At 42.9% G+C, this 20,454-nt stretch overlaps 1 protein-coding gene across 3 annotated transcripts in view; it reads left to right on the top strand.

The window, feature by feature from the left end:
• Positions 1-20,454, top strand: part of LOC308313075 (protein kinase C beta type-like) — a 62,896-nt gene that overhangs the window by 30,779 nt on the left and 11,663 nt on the right. For all 3 annotated transcript variants that reach the window (XM_080759976.1, XM_080759977.1, XM_080759978.1), the window contains exons 4-10: positions 4,221-4,332; positions 10,397-10,525; positions 12,007-12,163; positions 14,707-14,841; positions 16,394-16,493; positions 18,316-18,465; positions 19,898-20,071. In XM_080759976.1, the coding sequence (XP_080616102.1) occupies positions 4,221-4,332; positions 10,397-10,525; positions 12,007-12,163; positions 14,707-14,841; positions 16,394-16,493; positions 18,316-18,465; positions 19,898-20,071 (957 nt within the window). The remainder of the gene's footprint in view (positions 1-4,220; positions 4,333-10,396; positions 10,526-12,006; positions 12,164-14,706; positions 14,842-16,393; positions 16,494-18,315; positions 18,466-19,897; positions 20,072-20,454) is intronic.

Below are 20,454 nucleotides of genomic sequence, written 5' to 3'. Positions count from 1 at the left end.
TGATTATTCACAAACTACTTGTCCAATTTCAATGATATTGGCTAGGTTGTTGTACCATGGGCTGAAGCACAAGCCCAGAAAGTTTGACCACAATCCACCAATAGGTGGCGCTACAACAACAGATTCAATATGCAATTTCACAAGGTGCATAAGCTACCTGACCAATTTTCCACAAAAACCTTGAATAATCAGTAACGGACAGTTTTATTTCAAATCAAAGGGTTTATTTACGAACGTGACATGCTCAACTGTACAAAGAATCACTGTAGGTATCATCGTCATCACTCTCAGCATCATCTTTTGTATGATTATCACATGAACCCTCAGCAGCCTCACATTTGCAGAGCTCTGTGCATGGAAGGTTATTACTGTTGCAAGAACAGCGGCCGCTACACTTGCTGGCAACACATGCACACTTGACGAGTTCAACAACGGCCTCTGGTGCAGGTGGAACCTTTGAGACTACAGGGACACACCTTCCATCATCTTGTTGCTTCCATCCTAAAGAAAGTGGATCTAAAACCTGTGGCTCAGCAACGATGTCTTGTGCCCATACATTGGCTTGCCAATGTGCTCGCAGAATGTGTTCGACGATGGACCCTTGCGTTGGACATATCTTTTCAACACCCTGATTGCCCTTGAGCTGTTTAAATATGTGCCACCAAAGTACTTCAGCTGATTCATACCCAGGTTTGAAAAGCTGACACACAAACTTTTCACACCCAGCTAACACCTCCAAGGATGGATGAGGGCCAACACCAAGTTCAGCAAGTGCATGGAGAACATCATCACCAGTCTTCATGAACGATTTGAAGCAGGAAGATTTACCTTTTCCTCGGATGTGACCAGTGGTATCGCAACCAGTGAGTGTGTGGAATCCTGGCAATGCGGCTGCTCGTTTTACTATTTCACCTTTCCGAACAACCATCTCCTGCACGACAGCCATGCCGTCAATCAAGATACTGGTCAACACTTCTGCAGATGGGCTACTCTGCATGTCTATGGATTCTTCATTAGATTCCATCTCTGAAACCACTCCTTCCAATTCATGGATGAGGGCAGACTTGGCTGTAGTCTGCAACAGAGAACCATCAGACTTCATTAAGCTGGCATTGTGATCAGCAAATTTGTGTGTTCCCACAATGTTCTGCAGGTCCAGTTCTCTTGAGGACTTGGCAACGAGAAGCAAGCAAACAAACAAGGAGTTTGTTGCTTTCAAGCTGACTATTTCAGATGATGCCTTAAGCTTGATAGTTTTGCATCCATCTTTCCAGGTCAGATACTTCAGCTTCGTCATTTTGTCCCACATGTTCTTTTCCCCTCTGACCCTCTCATTCACAAAAGTTCAGTGCTCTGCTCCCTCGTAACTCTTGCAGAATGTTTCACTCGGAGTGTTGACATAAAGGCGCAAGGCTACACAGATCTATACTTGCTATTTGAAAACTATACAGTGACAAACTCCATGAAGGACAGAACAAGACATCTCTGTAAAATAGAGGATAACACACCAGTCAAAGACTTCAAGGCTTTCCTCGGAAGCAAGGAAACCAAGGCCAACCTCGTCCTCTACCTTGCACAAAAAGCTGTTGATCTTTGCAAGCTACCAATCACAACACACACACACACACACACACACACACACACACACACAAGGGTGTCATGTCCACAAACACAAAAATGGTGAACATCACAAGTACACAAGAAGAGGCGGATACGTTACTGGTTATGTATGCCGCAGCAGTGAGTCGTTTAGGTAAAACGCCACATATATACTCATGTGACACTGATGTTTTGGTACTTGCCCTTCGAAGGTTACCAGACCTTCAACCAGAGAGTGCAATCATCATGGGCACAGGAGATCAAAGACGGACGATAAAACTCAGACCAATCTACACGGCCATTGGCCCCAAACGAGCAGCCGCATTGCCAGGATTCCTCACGCTCACTGGTTGCGATACCACTGGTCACATCCGAGGAAAAGGTCAATCTTCCTGCTTCAAATCGTTCATGAAGACTGGTGATGATGTTCTCCATGCACTTGCTGAACTTGGTGTTGGCCCTCATCCATCCACAGGTTTTAGATCCACTTTCTTTAGGATGGAAGCAACAAGATGATGGAAGGTGTGTCCCTGTAGTCTCAAAGGTTCCACCTACACCAGAGGCCGTTGTTGAACTCGTCAAGTGTGCATGTGTTGCCAGCAAGTGTAGCGGCCGCTGTTCTTGCAACAGTAATAACCTTCCATGCACAGAGCTCTGCAAATGTGAGGCTGCTGAGGGTTCATGTGATAATCATACAAAAGATGATGCTGAGAGTGATGACGATGATACCTACAGTGATTCTTTGTACAGTTGAGCATGTCACGTTCGTAAATAAACCCTTTGATTTTAAGTAAAACTGTCCGTTACTGATTATTCAAGGTTTTTGTGGAAAATTGGTCAGGTATAGCTTATGCACCTTGTGAAATTGCATATTGAATCTGTTGTTGTAGCGCCACCTATTGGTGGATTGTGGTCAAACTTTCTGGGCTTGTGCTTCAGCCCATGGTACAACAACCTAGCCAATGTCATTGATATTGGACGAGTAGTTTGTGAATAATCATGAATTTTTGTTTTGAATTTGGTGCTGTAGCGCCACCTATGGGCCGATCGTGGTGAAATTTTTATGGGGTCTTCCAGAGCACATCATACACGCCTGGACCACATTTGGTGTAAATCGGCCTGGCAGATTTGGAGAAATGATGTCGACAGAAATACAGACAGACACGGAATATTGCTACACATTGCCATGTATTGGCATGGTGATAAAATATTGTTAGGGCGCGAAAAAAAAATGTAAACCGTTTTTTTTGTGTCCTCTAGGGTCCATAGAACAGAAAAAACATGGTTTACAAGAATCTTCACGAAACGTTCACTTAATTACACAATGACATACACTATAAAACTAAATGAAGTTTTATTCCAAAGACTATGACTTTGCTGCCAAAAAAACACTGCTCTGAACCTCTAATTGCTAAGGTTGGTGCCTTGCATGGTTTCCTCCGCCATCGGTGTGTGAATGTGTGTGAATGGGTGAATGTAATGCACAATCTATGTAAAGCTGTATGCATGTGTGTGTGAATGGGTGAATGTAATGCACAATCTATGTAAAGCTGTATGCATGTGTGTGTGTGTGTGAATGGGTGAATGTAATACACAATCTATGTAAAGCTGTATGAATTTGTGTGTGAATGGGTGAATGTAATGCACAATGTATGTAAAGCTGTATGCATGTGTGTGTGCTGTGTGAATGCATGAATATAATGCACAATCTGTGTGTGTGTGTGTGTGTGTGTGTGTGTGTGTGTGTGTGTGTGTGTGTGCGCGTGTGTGAATGTAATGCACAATCTATGTAAAGGTGTATGAATGTGTGTGAATGGGTGAATGTAATGCACAATCTATGTAAACGTGTATGAATGTGTGTGTGAATGGGTGAATGTAATGCACTATCTATGCAAATCTGTGTAAATGTGTGTGTGTGTGTGTGTTTGTGTGAATGTGAATGGGTGAATGCAATGCATTATCTATGTAAAGCGCCTTGGACAGTGTTAATTTTGTCGACTAAGACTAAAGACTAAGTGTTTTTCAGAAGACTAAATAGGACTAAGACTAAATGGTGTGTTATTCAAAAGACTAAGTCTAAATCAAAATATTGTGAAAAAATCTAACACTGATAAATGCACTATTTACCAGTTTACAATCTAGCTCCGGTTTACTTTCTGTATCTGCGTAAAGTAGGCACGATACTTTTATAGGAGACGGGAAGTAGCTTGAAGTTAATTCACTGAACAAAATATTGGACCCTATCGTCACATAATATATTCCCAAGATTTTCATACTAAAATGGCTTTTTTTTGGAGAGACCAATCAGGAGAAAATCGACTTTATTATCGGCCTCTATCTGTCCCAGCAACAAACTCTCCCGGGATCTAGAACCTAACCGTAGGACGTTCACGAGGTTTGCTGTCTGACGGCTCCGCCCACTCATAGGAGACAATTTGTAGGATGTGTAGATGTCACCTCTAGCGGCTGCAACCAGGACAGATATATCTCCTCTCCTCTCCTCTCCTCTCCTCTCCTCTCCTCTCCTCTCCTCTCCTCTCCTCTCCTCTCCTCTCCTCTCCTCTCCTCTCCTCTCCTCTCTCTCTACATGTATTAAACCCTATGTCTCCTCTCATCTCCAGGACCCTCGCAGTAAACACAGGTTCAAGGTTCATACGTACTCCAGTCCAACATTCTGCGACCACTGTGGCTCTCTGCTGTACGGGCTGCTCCACCAGGGCATGAAATGTGACCGTGAGTATAGTGGAGCACAACACTGTGCATGTACGTGTGCGTGTGCGTGTGTGTGTGTGTGTGTGTGTGTGTGTGTGTGTGTGTGTGTGTGTGCCTTCGTGCGTGTGTCATTCATTAAGGACACATTCACAGTAAATGCCAGACTACCGGTCCTTCCCTCAACCAATCAGCTCACTGAAACACTGTCACATGATCCTGAATGGCTGCTATGCATACAAAGGATTTTATTCAGCACATCATGAAGGAATACCGGAACTCGTCTCGTATTGGGAAGGACGAGATCAATTCTCAAACATTTTCATGTCAAGGAGCCCCAAAAATATATGTAATTGGCCGCCGACCCCCATCTGAAAATATGTTGTTCCAGGGACCTCACCAGAAGCGAAGATTTGCGTCACATTTTCACGATTTTTCTAAAATAGCAGACCTAGTTCATAGTTCATAGCGCTATATGACTGAGCTTGTAGATCTTCTATTTTTCAACAGCTAAAGTACAACATTACATTACAACAGTACTCCAAAAGGGGCTCCCGCTTCGAGCTCCCATCTGTGCGGTGAATAAAATTTGACTAAATGTGACTAAAACTAAATGAAGTTTCAGTCCAAAGACTAAAGACTAAACTAAAATAGAAATTTGCTGCCAAAAACAACACTGCTCTGAACCACTACTGAACCACTGCAGCTACTGTATCTTATGGACCATATGAGTTAATGGAAAGGTGCTAACAAGGTGCAACTTGCCATAGGCAGCCCATTCATCCAAACAGAAAAGTCCTATCTGATTGTATTAACCCATTCTGACCTGAGATCAGATTCATACGAGGTTTCCACTGGACACACACTAGTCTGATTAATCCATTCTGACCTGAGATCAGATTCTAGAAAAATGTCAGTCGTTCTTCGATTTTTCAAAAATAGCAGACCTACAAGCTCGTATCGCGCCACTCGGTGGCGCGATATGAGCTTGTAGATCTGCTATTTTTCAATAGCTAAAGCATAACATGATGCTAACACCAAAATGGGTGCCCGGTCAGAATGGGTTAAACAACGTCAAACTCACCAACATTGCAGCTGTACGGAAAGCTTTAATTATTCTCTTTTTATCCTCAAAGTGTTTGTTTCATAAAAATCCACCGTAGACATGTCATGAGCTACTTTCTGTCCTCGCAGGTGATTATTTTTCTAAGCGTTGCAGTTTGGAAGTGCTCGTTATGATATCACTCAACTGCCACCTGCCTACCACCTGTATTGAATTTGCACATAACGCAGGAGGCAGCAGGAGGTTGCTTTACTCAAAAAGAGTGCTTCCAAACTCTGATGGCAAGATGGGGGTCTGCAAATGTGGTCAATTGCGACAGCAGGTCGCATTTACTATGACATCAGGGATCTCCATTCCTGACGATGTCCTCATGATGTCACGAGCCATGGGCACCATATATGGGGGCTTTCCCCATGTATGGGGATTTTGAGTGGCGGACAAACTTTCCCATGTATGGGGATTTTGAGTGACGGACAAAAATGTAAGATTTCATAGTAAATGCGACCCTTGGTCGCAATAAACTACTGATATAAGTGAAGACAGTGTGCAGGACTTCACGGCCGATAACTTAACTCATCCATCGCTTCTAAGAAGTGCCAAAAAGTCCCTAAGCGCCAGTCTCTATACATTTATACAATTTTATTTTATTTTATTTTTTTGCCCAATGTTATACACGTTTGAAAAAGGCGATAAAGGCGTCGTTGGCGCTGTGGGAGTTGCTAAAAAATCAGTCAATTCAGTCCTTGGCAGACATTGAGTTGTGTCGCTGATCACGCTTACAAAAAGTATGTTTCTGGTGAATAAAAAAAACAAACATAGAGAGAGATTTAACATAGACGGCTTTCAGTTCTAGTTAACGTTCTGGGGTAATTTTCAACCTCAAGCAAAAAGATCAGAATGGGAAGACATCGGCAGGGGCGAAATAAATAAATAAATTACTACCTGGCAGGGTACTGTGTTTTAACTGCTCTGTGTTGGCCTACTTCAGCAGGGACTTATGGGATTTGTAGTGAATCATGGGATTTGTAGTGATTCCCAGAGGAGCCGGGCCATGCAGGACTGCATGCTCTGCATTGACCCATTAGACTAGAGGCTCATGGGATTTGTAGTGATTCCCAGAGCCGGGCCATGCAGCACTGCTCTGCATTGACCCATTAGACTAGACTCGAGCTCATGGGATTTGTAGTGATTCCCAGAGAGGGGCCATGCAGCACTGCTCTGCACTGACCCATTAGACTAGAGGCTCATGGGATTTGTAGTGATTCCCAGAGAGGGGCCATGCAGCACTGCTCTGCACTGACCCATTAGACTAGAGGCTCATGGGATTTGTAGTGATTCCCAGAGGGGGGCCATGCAGCACTGCTCTGCACTGACCCATTAGACTAGAGGCTCATGGGATTTGTAGTGATTCCCAGAGGGGGGCCATGCAGGACTGCTCTGCACTGACCCATTAGACTAGAGGCTCATGGGATTTGTAGTGATTCCCAGAGGGGGGCCATGCAGGACTGCTCTGCACTGACCCATTAGACTAGAGGCTCATGGGATTTGTAGTGATTCCCAGAGGGGGGCCATGCAGGACTGCTCTGCACTGACCCATTAGACTAGAGGCTCATGGGATTTGTAGTGATTCCCAGAGGGGGGCCCCACAGGACTGCTCTGCACTGACCCATTAGACTAGAGAGGCGGCCATAGCTGAGTCTAGCCTGCCTGCGGAGCCATGCAGAGCCCCTGGTTGTCCCAGGTACGATTCCAGGCCAGGCCAGCAACGTGCCAATGTGTGTCCCTGAGCAAGACTCTTAACCCCTAGCCTCGGAAACCCAGACGTTTTTATTTCCAGGGAGAGAAAAAAAGTATTGGACCGACTCCACTTCAATTCGGCATAGAGTAGCGCAAACGTCGGTCACTGTCTGCTGATTTCTGATCGTCTGCACCTTTGTTAAATTGACGCACACAGCCACACACGTACACACACTCTCTCTCTGTCGCTCTAATTAATTAGTATCATGACGTGCAGCTGTGTCTAAATGCCATAGAAAGCATAGGTGGACCCCAGGCTGGACCCGGGCGGGGTATTTTCATATTCTGATACAGCCTGAAAACCAACTCTGGCAACCAGCTCGGTATAGCGAACGTCTGGAGCCACGAGAGACACTATATACCGTGCACGCTGGAGTGTGCAAGTTGCTGCGTCGAATGTTGCGAAGTTCGCTATAGATAGTAGTGTAACCCTATAGGGCCGAGTGCTTAAACGCTGGAAAGCCTCACTTGGGGGCTTGGCATTGACCCATTAGACTAGAGGCTCATGGGATTTGTAGTGATTCCCAGAGGGGGCCATGCAGGACTGCTCTGTGTGGACTTATGGCATTTGCATAGTGAATTATGGGATTTGTAGTAAATCCCAGAGGATTCATTACTGCTAAAGCTGCTAATTTTTTACGCTACGCAAACGGTCTCCCTGAGGAGGAGCTAATGAGATAGGGCTCCATCTTTGTCACCGCTAAATCCCTTATCCATAAACTTCTTTGCCTTTTTTGTTTTTACTATTTTGCTAAAGATTTTTGAGTGGCCAGTCTATAAAGCTCACAATGTGTCAATGTAGATTGGCTAGTTCAAAAACGTCTTTCAAAATAGTAAAAAAAAAAGGGTGTGTGTGTGTGTGTGTGTGTGTGTGTGTGTGTGTGTGTGTGTGTTGACTCCTGTGTTAAAAGTACAAATATTTAGGACTACCATTGAGCCGATTCTACTCTATGGCTCCGAGACATGGACACTTTCAAAGAAACTAGAGAAACGGTTGGATGGCACTTACATCCGCCTTCTAATGAGAGCGCAAAATCTGTCTTGGACCGGGAGGTCTGGCGTGGCATTGTGAAATCCATGATCTTGACCAGTGGAAAAATGATGATGATGATATATACACTGTAGCAGCCTGACATCTAGTGGTCAGACAGAGTCATGACATGCAGTGAACAAAATGTAATCCACTTTCCCTCATGTGTGTGATATTGTAATACATACTGTACCTCCAGAGTAGACTGGCTATGAAGGAGGTTACAGTGGTTAACCCATTTAGGCCAGTCTTCTAAATCCTGACAGTTTTCTGAAATACCTCATGTTTCTGTATCAGTGGTGCTCAATATTTCATGTCAAGGACCCCAAAAATGATATGTAACTGGCCACCGACCCCATCTGGAAATATGTTATTCCAGGAACCCCTCAGAAGCAAAGATTTGAGTTAAAAACGTTCTCTCTGAAAGAACAAAGATTTGCACCACATTTTCACGATTTAAAATAAATAGCAGACCTACAAGCTCGTAGCACGGCACTTGGTGCCGTGCTATGAGCTTGTAGATCTGCTATATTTTTCAATAGATAAAGTATAACATAATGCTTGAAACACCAAAAGGGGTTCCCGCCAAAAAGGACAACTCCGGACTAAATAACACATTGTAGCTCATTGTCCTACTTATATTGTATTGATCTCATATTACTTGCCATGGGGTCTATGTGTAGCAGAGTGGGCTCTATATGCGCAAAATTATGTTTTGCACTCCGCCCGTCCGTCCGTGTGTTCAAGCTTCAAGGTTTTTTTTATTTTGTCTCCCGAAGGAGAAATTTGTCTTGGACCCCAAGGACCGGCACTGCAGCATACACAGTAAATGCAATGCAATGCAATGCAATGCAATGCAATGGTGTAGACATACCCATGATCTTCCTTGACAATTTGGCTAATCTTAAGTGTCCAGTAATCCTTAGTGCAGTGTTGTCTTCGTCGACTAAGACGAAAGATGTTCGTCGACTACCTTTTTCCACTGACGAAAACTTAATGGAAACTAACTGAAAACTAAGCTATGATGACTAAAACTAAGACAAAATGTATTGACAGTTTCGTCAACAGATAAAAACTAGACTAAAATGTTAGGAAGGGACTAGTGGACAAGAGATCCAGTATAAGTCATTTTACACTTTGTTGCATGCTGAAAATAGCAGATCTATACGCGTTGTGAGCTTGTAGATCGGCTATTTTCAGCAAGTGTAAAATCAGTCATTACGACGGCATCAAGCAAATTGGTACACAGTCTCTCTATGGCCATTCAACTAAACGGATCTTTCAGATCTTCCACTGAAGTAATTAAAGCGGGCCATGTAATTAAATAATAGGCACACGCACACATACGCACTCACACGAGAAACACACTCCCAAAAAATAATAATAACATAATTATTATATAACACTCATACACTCACACATTCATTGTTGTGTTTCATTTTTAACTAAGGGACTGCAATGGAAATAAGCCGCTGGCTTTCTTGCATTTATCCTTTTGATGGTGATGTATAACTATGTGCATTTTTCTACATGTAAACATTGTCAATAAACATATCAATCAATGTAACAGCTGAAATCAATAATATAGCAGTATTCCGATATTTACCTGAGGGCCACATTAAGTGAAGGTTGCCCATGTATGATCAATGATCTATGTATGATTTCTGCTCAATAGACCCCAATGATAACAACGATGTTATTATGTTATGTTACTTGTTTTGTCTCAATTTGTCACGTTTTTGACTTCTTTTAACAAATAGCCATCCAGGCCAAATACGTCTTTAATGTCTTTTTTTTAACTTTATTGTTTTATCTTACAACTCTCTTTCTAAAAAAAAATAGAACAAATCTATGTTAGCCTGTGCTGAACTATTGCTACTGCCTTTTAGTTGTTACGATGTCTCCTAATAGGCTTGGTGATGAGAAATGACTCTTTCTCTGTGTAGACTATGATGAATATTCATGGTTTCATATCTCTCCCTATAGATAGTATGATGAATATTCATGGTTTCATATCTCTCCCTATAGATAGTATGATGAATATTCATGATTTCATATCTCTCCCTATAGATAGTATGATGAATATTGATGGTTTCATATCTCTCCCCATAGATTGCATGATGAATATTCATGGTTTGTGTCTCTCTCCATAGATTGCATGATGAATATTCATGGTTTGTGTATCTATCTCTCCATAGATTGTATGATGAACATTCATAAGCGGTGCGTGGCCAATGTTCCCAGTCTGTGCGGTACGGACCACACCGAGAGGAGAGGACGCATATCCATCACCGCCAACATCCACTCAGACACCCTGACCGTCAAGAGTAAGACACGCCTCTGTCTGTCTGTCTGTCTGTCTGTCTGTCTGTCTGTCTGTCTGTCTGTCTGTCTGTCTGTCTGTCTGTCTGTCTGTCTGTCTGTCTGTCTGTCTGTCTGTCTGTCTGTCTGTGTCTCTCTCTATCTCTCTCACACTCTCTCTCTCTCTCTCTCTCTCTCTCTCTCTCTCTCTCTCTCTCTCTCTCTCTCTCTCTCTCTCTCTCTCTCTCGGTATAGTATTAAAGGGGAGGTGACAGTGAAACAGGAAGAAGGCCATTATCTGATCAATGGTCCAACGATTGACCCAAATTGAGAACATGGACGAATGTCCATGGGTGTGTGTTTTTTTTCTTTCTCTCTCTTTCTTTCTTTCCCTATAGCTGTGTGTGTGTGTGTGTGTGTGTGTGTGTGTGTGTGTGTGTGTGTGTGTGTGTGTGTGTAATAGATTGATTGTGGAACAGAAACTAAACTGTGCTGTTAAGGGATTTTACTCAGAATTAGGACAGAAAACGGTGGTCCAGTTGACTCTCGCAGTCCCGCCCCCTTTCAGAACAACGCGCGGCCAGGAAAAATATATACTTTCAAAAAGTATATATTTTTTTAGGTTTTTAAGAAAACATGTCAAAATTTGTTGAATCAGTTCTCAGGTCTGAATGGGTTAAATTATTTGGGTATACAGTTACTGCACTGTGGCTTTGGCAGAACTTTATTTTTATTTTTATAATAAATATTATATTATATATAATTTATAATTATGTATTGACAGATAACAAATGATACAATTGTACAGAGTTGTCAAGCTGCAGGGCCGTGACAACCGGGCTGAAATCACTACTTGCATCTGTCTCTCTGTCTCTCACTTCAATTCAAAGGAGCTTTATAGGCATGCATGAAAAAAAACACACATTTACATATTCACAAAAGTGGAACAAATCAAATCACAACCTTCAATGAATACTGTATAAACAACAGAGCCACGTTACGTTGCAACTGAGAGGGTAGATCACAAAACCTCTGGGACAAAATGGCAGCAATTTATCCCTGTCTGTCTGTCTGTCTGTCTAGCTAGCTAAGAACCTGGTGCCCATGTCTCTGTCTCCCCTCCAGTCAGAGAAGCTAAGAACCTGGTCCCCATGTCTTCGTCTCCCCTCCAGTCAGAGAAGCTAAGAACCTGGTCCCCATGTCTCTGTCTCCCCTCCAGTCAGAGAAGCTAAGAACCTGGTGCCCATGTCTCTGTCTCCCCTCCAGTCAGAGAAGCTAAGAACCTGGTCCCCATGTCTCTGTCTCCCTTCCAGTCAGAGAAGCTAAGAACCTGGTCCCCATGTCTTTGTCTCCCCTCCAGTCAGAGAAGCTAAGAACCTGGTGCCCATGTCTCTGTCTCTGTCTCCCCTCCAGTCAGAGAAGCTAAGAACCTGGTCCCCATGTCTCTGTCTCCCCTCCAGTCAGAGAAGCTAAGAACCTGGTGCCCATGTCTCTGTCTCCCCTCCAGTCAGAGAAGCTAAGAACCTGGTGCCCATGGACCCCAATGGCCTGTCGGACCCCTACGTCAAGCTCAAGCTCATCCCAGACCCCAAGAGCGAGAGCAAGCAGAAAACCAAGACCATCAAGTGTTGCCTCAACCCCACGTGGAACGAGAGCTTCACCTTGTAAGACCACCACCCTTCATTTATCAATCACCTAGCATCAACCCTCACCTTCACTAAATGCGGCCTGCAGGTTAATATCGGAATACTGAATTACTTCAGTCTATATTAGTAGCTTAATACTGTCCAATACTTAGTTAGGGAGGTAGGGGGGTGAAATTATGACGGGCAGTTTCTGCTGTCAAAATATGACACTCGTGCTTTCTAAGGTGTGATATGGGCCTCTAAAGATGAATACAAAATGAATATCAACATCTTAATGACTAGTATTACAATGTGTCCTCAGTAACATCAACATCTTAATGACTAGTATTAAAATGTGTCCTCAGTAACATCAACATCTTAATGACTAGTATTAAAATGTGTCCTCAGTAACATCAACATATTAATGACTAGTATTAAAATGTGTCCTCAGTAACATCAACATCTTAATGACTAGTATTAAAATGTGTCCTCAGTAACATCAACATATTAATGACTAGTATTAAAATGTGTCCTCAATAACATGAACATATTAATGACTAGTATTAAAATGTGTCCTCAGTAACATCAACATATTAATGACTAGTATTAAAATGTGTCCTCAATAACATCAACATATTAATGACTAGTATTAAAATGTGTCCTCAATAACATCAACATATTAATGACTAGTATTAAAATGTGTCCTCAGTAACATCAACATCTTAATGACTAGTATTAAAATGTGTCCTCAGTAACATCAACATATTAATGACTAGTATTACAATGTGTCCTCAGTAACATCATAGTGACTAGTATTACAATGTGTCCTCAGTAACATCATAGTGACTAGTATTACAATGGGTCCTCAGTAACATCTTAATGACTAGTATTACAATGTGTCCTCAGTAACATCATAGTGACTAGTATTACAATGTGTCCTCAGTAACATCATAGTGACTAGTATTACAATGTGTCCTCAGTAACATCATAGTGACTAGTATTACAATGTGTCCTCAGTAACATCATAGTGACTAGTATTACAATGTGTCCTCAGTAACATCTTAATGACTAGTATTACAATGTGTCCTCAGTAACATCATAGTGACTAGTATTACAATGTCTCCTCAGTAACATCTTAATGACTAGTATTACAATGTGTCCTCAGTAACATCTTAATGACTAGTATTACAATGTGTCCTCAATAACATCATAGTGACTAGTATTACAATGTGTCCTCAGTAACATCATAGTGACTAGTATTACAATGTGTCCTCAGTAACATCAACATATTAATGACTAGTATTAAAATGTGTCCTCAATAACATGAACATATTAATGACTAGTATTAAAATGTGTCCTCAGTAACATGAACATATTAATGACTAGTATTAAAATGTGTCCTCAGTAACATCAACATATTAATGACTAGTATTAAAATGTGTCCTCAATAACATCAACATATTAATGACTAGTATTAAAATGTGTCCTCAATAACATCAACATATTAATGACTAGTATTAAAATGTGTCCTCAGTAACATCAACATCTTAATGACTAGTATTAAAATGTGTCCTCAGTAACATCAACATATTAATGACTAGTATTACAATGTGTCCTCAGTAACATCATAGTGACTAGTATTACAATGTGTCCTCAGTAACATCATAGTGACTAGTATTACAATGGGTCCTCAGTAACATCTTAATGACTAGTATTACAATGTGTCCTCAGTAACATCATAGTGACTAGTATTACAATGTGTCCTCAGTAACATCTTAATGACTAGTATTACAATGTGTCCTCAGTAACATCTTAATGACTAGTATTACAATGGGTCCTCAGTAACATCATAGTGACTAGTATTACAATGTGTCCTCAGTAACATCTTAATGACTAGTATTACAATGTGTCCTCAGTAACATCATAGTGACTAGTATTACAATGGGTCCTCAGTAACATCTTAATGACTAGTATTACAATGTGTCCTCAGTAACATCATAGTGACTAGTATTACAATGTGTCCTCAGTAACATCATAGTGACTAGTATTACAATGTGTCCTCAGTAACATCTTAATGACTAGTATTACAATGGGTCCTCAGTAACATCTTAATGACTAGTATTACAATGTGTCCTCAGTAACATCATAGTGACTAGTATTACAATGTGTCCTCAGTAACATCATAGTGACTAGTATTACAATGTGTCCTCAGTAACATCATAGTGACTAGTATTACAATGTGTCCTCAGTAACATCATAGTGACTAGTATTACAATGTGTCCTCAGTAACATCTTAATGACTAGTATTACAATGTGTCCTCAGTAACATCTTAATGACTAGTATTACAATGGGTCCTCAGTAACATCTTAATGACTAGTATTACAATGTGTCCTCAGTAACATCATAGTGACTAGTATTACAATGTGTCCTCAGTAACATCTTAATGACTAGTATTACAATGTGTCCTCAGTAACATCTTAATGACTAGTATTACAATGTGTCCTCAGTAACATCTTAATGACTAGTATTACAATGTGTCCTCAGTAACATCTTAATGACTAGTATTACAATGTGTCCTCAGTAACCTGAAGGAGTCGGATAAGGACCGGAGGTTGTCGGTTGAGATCTGGGACTGGGATCTGACCAGCAGGAACGACTTCATGGGCTCACTGTCCTTCGGCATCTCGGAGCTCCAGAAACTAGGGATAGATGGATGGTAAGGACTGGCTTCATATCAGCCCTCTAATGTTAGTTATCACTGGCTTCATATCAGCCCTATAGGGCTAATAGTTATCAGTGCAACTATGCATAGATGGATGGTGGTCATTCATACGGTGCATTTAGGGGTTGCAATACACTGGGAATCAAACCTGTGACCTTCAGTTTCCCAGGCAGGCTCTTAAAAGATAATTCCGTGGTAGTCTATACAGTAAAATGACAATGATATATCCATTAACAGGTTCCGTCCATCTGACGTGTCCACACATCGACCTAGGGAATCCAACCGACAGGTTGCAATGAAGTGTGTAGTGTGTACACATCCTAGCGCATCTTCAATGATATCAGACGAGAGAATAATATTCAGATTTCTTTCCTTTTTTTATTTTTGAGTGGGACTCTAAGGCCACCGTACGCTTCGCTTTTCGTTCATATTAGCGTCCCGTTCACTTAGCTGTTAGCACGGCAGAAAGAATGCCTCGTATCTGCTAATCCAGGGCGCTCTACGTGGTTTTGATCTGATGGATATACTAAGTGCTTCATTTCTGACTTCTCATTTGCCTCTCGTTCAAAATATGAACGCTTTTGATTATTTAGCGAAATAATGGAAACGAGAGCAAGGTAAGCTAGCAAAAATATTTCTCCGTTTTTATTTTCTGGGGGGGAGGGGGGGGGGCTTCAGAGTAAAAGGGGCCATGTTTTCCCGGCACCCCAGAGCTCCTATTTTGAAGGAATCCCGGGACTGATTCTGTTAACCACTGCTAGAGGTGAAAGAATTCGGAAGGACAGTGTGTCTTCCATGTTGTCTGAAATGCGTTCACAGAGTTTTGTCACAAATGGGCTTCAGCCCATAGACATACAAAGGTAGACGCCTATTGTACAGTAACAAATAAAGTCTCTGTAATGTTTATGTTGTACTATTACTACAAAACAATCTAAAATAAAGGGATTTAAGATAATTAAAGCTGGGCTGTTGCCTGAGGCCAATGCATTTCTGCCTACTTCCCAGTTGGTTGTCCCCATTCTCAATAGAAGTCTATGTAGGAGAGCCGCCATTGGACTGAAGCCCCATGAAGTGAAGTTCGCGTAACTGTCTATATCTAAGGCTCTGCAGCGCACTAGAGATGGATTTTATTTCTCGCCCACTATCACTGCATAGTTAATGGATATAATTATCTTCAGAATTCGGTAAGAAAAACGTTCTTTCCTCCGGAATTCTCCTTTAACCAAACAGCCTACATGGCCCCGCCACTGTAACGTGTTGAAAATCATTGTTCGTTATACTTGAAACCCTGTGTGTGTGTGTGTGTGTGTGTGTGTGTGTGTGTGTGTGTGTGTGTGTGTGTGTGTGTGTGTGTGTGTGTGTGTGTGTGTGTGTGTGTGTGTGTGCGTGCATGGTGTGCGTGCATGGTGTGTGTGCGTGTGTGCGTGCATGGTGTGTGTGTGTGTACGTGTGTGCATGGTGTGTGTGCGTACGTGTGTGTGCGTACGTGCGTGCATGGTGTGCGTACGTGTGTGTGCGTGCGTGCATGGTGTGCGTGTGTGTGTAGGTTTAAGATGCTATCTCAGGAGGAGGGAGAGTATTTCAACGTTCCCGTCCAGCCTGAGGGAGAGGAAGGAGGCAACGAAGAACTACGACAGAAGTTTGAGGTGCCTTTTGAACTGTGTGTGTGTGTGTGTATGTGTGTGTGTGTGTGTGTGTGTGTGTGTGTGTGCGTGTGTGCGCGCGCGTGTTAGGGGTGCAACAATTTACCAAATGGTCGTAATGGAATCGATAAGCAACTAATTGCTGTTGGTGTTTTTGGCAGCGAATCACGGTTGTGTTTTTCCACTTAAACATTTCAGCTGAGGAGGAGTGAGACCTCTCTGTTGTCTTATTAAAAGAGTACAGTTACCCCCATAGCCCGATACAATATGTCATTTTAATGACATGTGTGCAGACAGAAGAAAAAGTTGTCATGTGTTGCTTTGAATAATTTAGAATCGTATTTATCGTTTGATATCATGAGTAATGAGCAGCAGAGCTGCATTTTATTCTATAAGACATAATCTTTCTTTTTTTCATCTTTGTCGTCTTTATCGTTAGAACATCTCTATAACGACCTCAAACAGAATTATAAAGGTAATCCTAGCTAAAGAACAACTATCATTTTGATTAATCGTTAACGCAATCGCCGATTAATCGATTTAAGTCACAACCCATAATGTCTTGTAGGCTTAATTCTGAATCAAGAAATTAAGTCTTAGCTCTCAGCGCTTGGCTTTCCAAAACATGTCAGTTGCTCGCCGCTTATGCTGTTTACGTAACGTAAGAGGGGAACAGTGTAATTCTAAATTTGTTTTGCATGTGTTAAATAGCTCTATATTGTGATAGTAATCATTCATTGCTATAGCGTGTTTGTTCACTAACAGCGTTAAATTGTGACAGTAATCATTGCTATACAGTGTCCCGCCCCCTTTAAGTTCATTTTCCCCATAGACGTTTCAAAAAGTATTTATTTAAAGACCTGGACGCCTCGGACGAAGCCAACAGCCCAGTTGACAAATCAGGACAATAAACACATTTTCTGGGGGACAAAAAAACTCCAAAAGTGCCCGCCTTTTTTTGTCCTTCTTTCTAATCATTATGTTCAGCCCTTTTTTTTTTTTTTTATTGCCATGATTTGTGTGTTTTATAATGTGTGTTTAATAGCTCTATATCGTGACAGTAATCATTGCTTAGTATCTAGAACAGTGGTTTTCAACCCTTTTCATATCAAGGTCCATTATTTATTCTGCATTTGAGCCACGGAATCACCATTTGATGAGATTTAGCCTCTCGGACCCAAAACCTAGAATGTTTTTGTTGTCGTTGGATAAGATTTTGTCCACAATTCCATGCTGTGTTGATGTCAGTACCATGAGGAGAGATAACAGGCAAACTTTTGATAACAAATAACAATTCTTCTACATTCTCTAATTGTGTAGACAGACTTTTAGTAAATTTAGTAATGCAGATGTTTAACAATCTCTCAAGAGTTAAAGATCTAAGAGTCCGCTTGGTTACCAACTCTCCATTTAGCTGAGGGAACCAGCTGGAACCTCCTCAAGGACGACCACTGGTGGTCCCCGGACCGCTGGTTGAGAACCACTGCTACAGAGCGTTTGTTCAGTAACATAGAGCTATAGCTATAACACTTATTTTAAGTTTTTAACCAAAGAAACACAACATGTTGTGAGCTTGTAGATCAGCGCTGACCCAGAGGTGGGTTTTCAGACTGCGGTGGAGGATTGGGAGTGAGTCTGCAGTTCTGATTGCAATGGGAAGTGCCTTCCATAGTTTAGGAGCCAGAAGGGAGAAGAGTTTGGGACAGGTGTCAACCTCTCTCCTTTGTCCTCTCTGTCTGTCTGCCACTCAACATCTCTCTCTCTCTCTCTCTCTCTCTCTCTCTCTCTCTCTCTCTCTCTCTCTCTCTCTCTCTCTCTCGTCCAGAGAGCGAGGGTGGGTCCCGGTAAGAGCAGTGGTGACTCTTCGTCCTCGTCATCCTCGGTGTATAAGTACGACACCAACGGGAACCAAGACCGAGTCAAGCTGTCCGACTTCACCTTCATCATGGTGCTGGGGAAAGGCAGCTTTGGAAAGGTAACCATGGCAACACACACACACCTTCATCATGGTGCTGGGGAAAGGCAGCTTTGGAAAGGTAACCATGGCAACACACACACACCTTCATCATGGTGCTGGGGAAAGGCAGCTTTGGAAAGATATACGCACGCACACGCCACAACTACAATTACAATTAGCCCTTCGCTAAATCCCACCCCAAAAAGTTGTTGTCCAATGTCAATCCAAGTAGTTTAGCAACTGTTGCTATATGCAGGACAAGCTTTCACCACCTCATAGCTGTCAGTGTTATTTTGAATGGCTGTGTTGTTGAACATACAAGGCTTAACGTCGGGAAAGTTACACGACTGACCCACCCACGTGGTGGCAATAATACTAATGACCGTAGTCTTATACCCAGAATAATCTAGTAAGAGAGTGGCGACACTAGCGTTGACTCCCATTGTAACAATGGAATGCGGGAGTGCTCATTCTCTCTCAATGGGATAGTTCCAATGTTTGGAACTATAGCCCATAGGCACCCGCTTTGCGGCGAGATCAAAGCGTGTCGCCAATCTCTTACTATTCCACTTGGTTCTTACCATGCAACATGAAAACTCCTGTTGGACCTCGTTAAGTTGATTGTTGGATACTCTTTCTCCATCGTATTTCTAGTCTTTTTTTTAAATAATGCCTACTGCAGGCCTGGTTGACTAGATTTAGAAGACATTTTGGAGCTCTTGCTGCTGAAATGATCGATCATTTATATGGAGAAATCCTGTCATTTAACATGCATCTATATATTTTTTTATATATATAATATTTATCCCACGATTTTGCAACCTATTTTTTCACCCAGTGTCAATTATCTAATGTAATCCTGGGCGCTACACTTCCTCTGCCAACCTGGGGGGGGGGGGGGGGGCAGCGGACTGACCTCATGCTTCCTTCTATGCATGAGGAGTCCAAGCTGCTTCTTTTCACATGACGGGGGAGAGTTTCCCCGGCCGGACGTAGCGCGTGGAAGGAACACGTTATTTCCGACCAGTTCCTTTCCTCTCCATCAGGCTGGCCAGGAGGAGGTAGTTTAGAGCTGCATGGTTTTTGTGAGGGTAGCTACCCTAGGGGACACGGGGAGAACATGCAAACTCCACACAGAAAGTCCCTTTCACCAACCCTGCCTCGGGTATGGGCACTGATGACGCGGAGGAGGGAACACGCCATCAGCGCCCACAGTGTCCCCAGTGGGAATCGAACCCAGGACCTTTTAGCTGTGAGGCGACAGCACTACCAACTGTGCCACCGTGCCCCTTTTAACATGCATCTCTATGGGTGGGAAGGACAGCTTGCCCTGTCTCCTCTCTGCTAACGTGCCTATTGGACAAGGACGGGTTGGGGGGAGGGACTTGGCGAAGGGCTATATAATTACAACTCCTGCAGCTCCGCTGTAATGAGGCCTCCCGTCCTGCAGGTGATGCTGGCGGAGCGTAAGGGAGCGGAGGAGCTGTACGCCGTGAAGATCCTGAAGAAGGACGTGGTGATCCAGGACGACGACGTGGAATGTACCATGGTGGAGAAGAGGGTCCTCGCGCTCTCCGGGAAACCCCCCTTCCTCACACAGCTACACTCCTGCTTCCAGACAATGGTACGACCGTACGACCCACACACACACGCACGAACGCACTGCTTCCAGACAATGGTACGACCCACGCACGCACGCACTGCTTCCAGACCATGGTACGACCCATGCACGCACGCACACGCACTGCTTCTAGACCATGGTACGACCCACACACACACGCAGTCACGCACGCACGCACTGCTTCCAGACCATGGTACGACCCATGCACGCACGCACACACTGCTTCCAGACCATGGTACGACCCACGCACGCACGCACTGCTTCCAGACCATGGTACGACCCACGCACGCACGCACACACTGCTTCCAGACCATGGTACGACCCATGCACGCACGCACACACTGCTTCCAGACCATGGTACGACCCACGCACGCACTGCTTCCAGA

This window comes from Protomyctophum bolini, assembly GCF_963924005.1.
Source record: "Protomyctophum bolini genome assembly, chromosome: 3".
Lineage (NCBI taxonomy): Eukaryota > Metazoa > Chordata > Actinopteri > Myctophiformes > Myctophidae > Protomyctophum > Protomyctophum bolini.
Note: the sequence above shows the minus strand (reverse complement) of the source record. Positions and strands in the feature narration are given on the sequence as shown.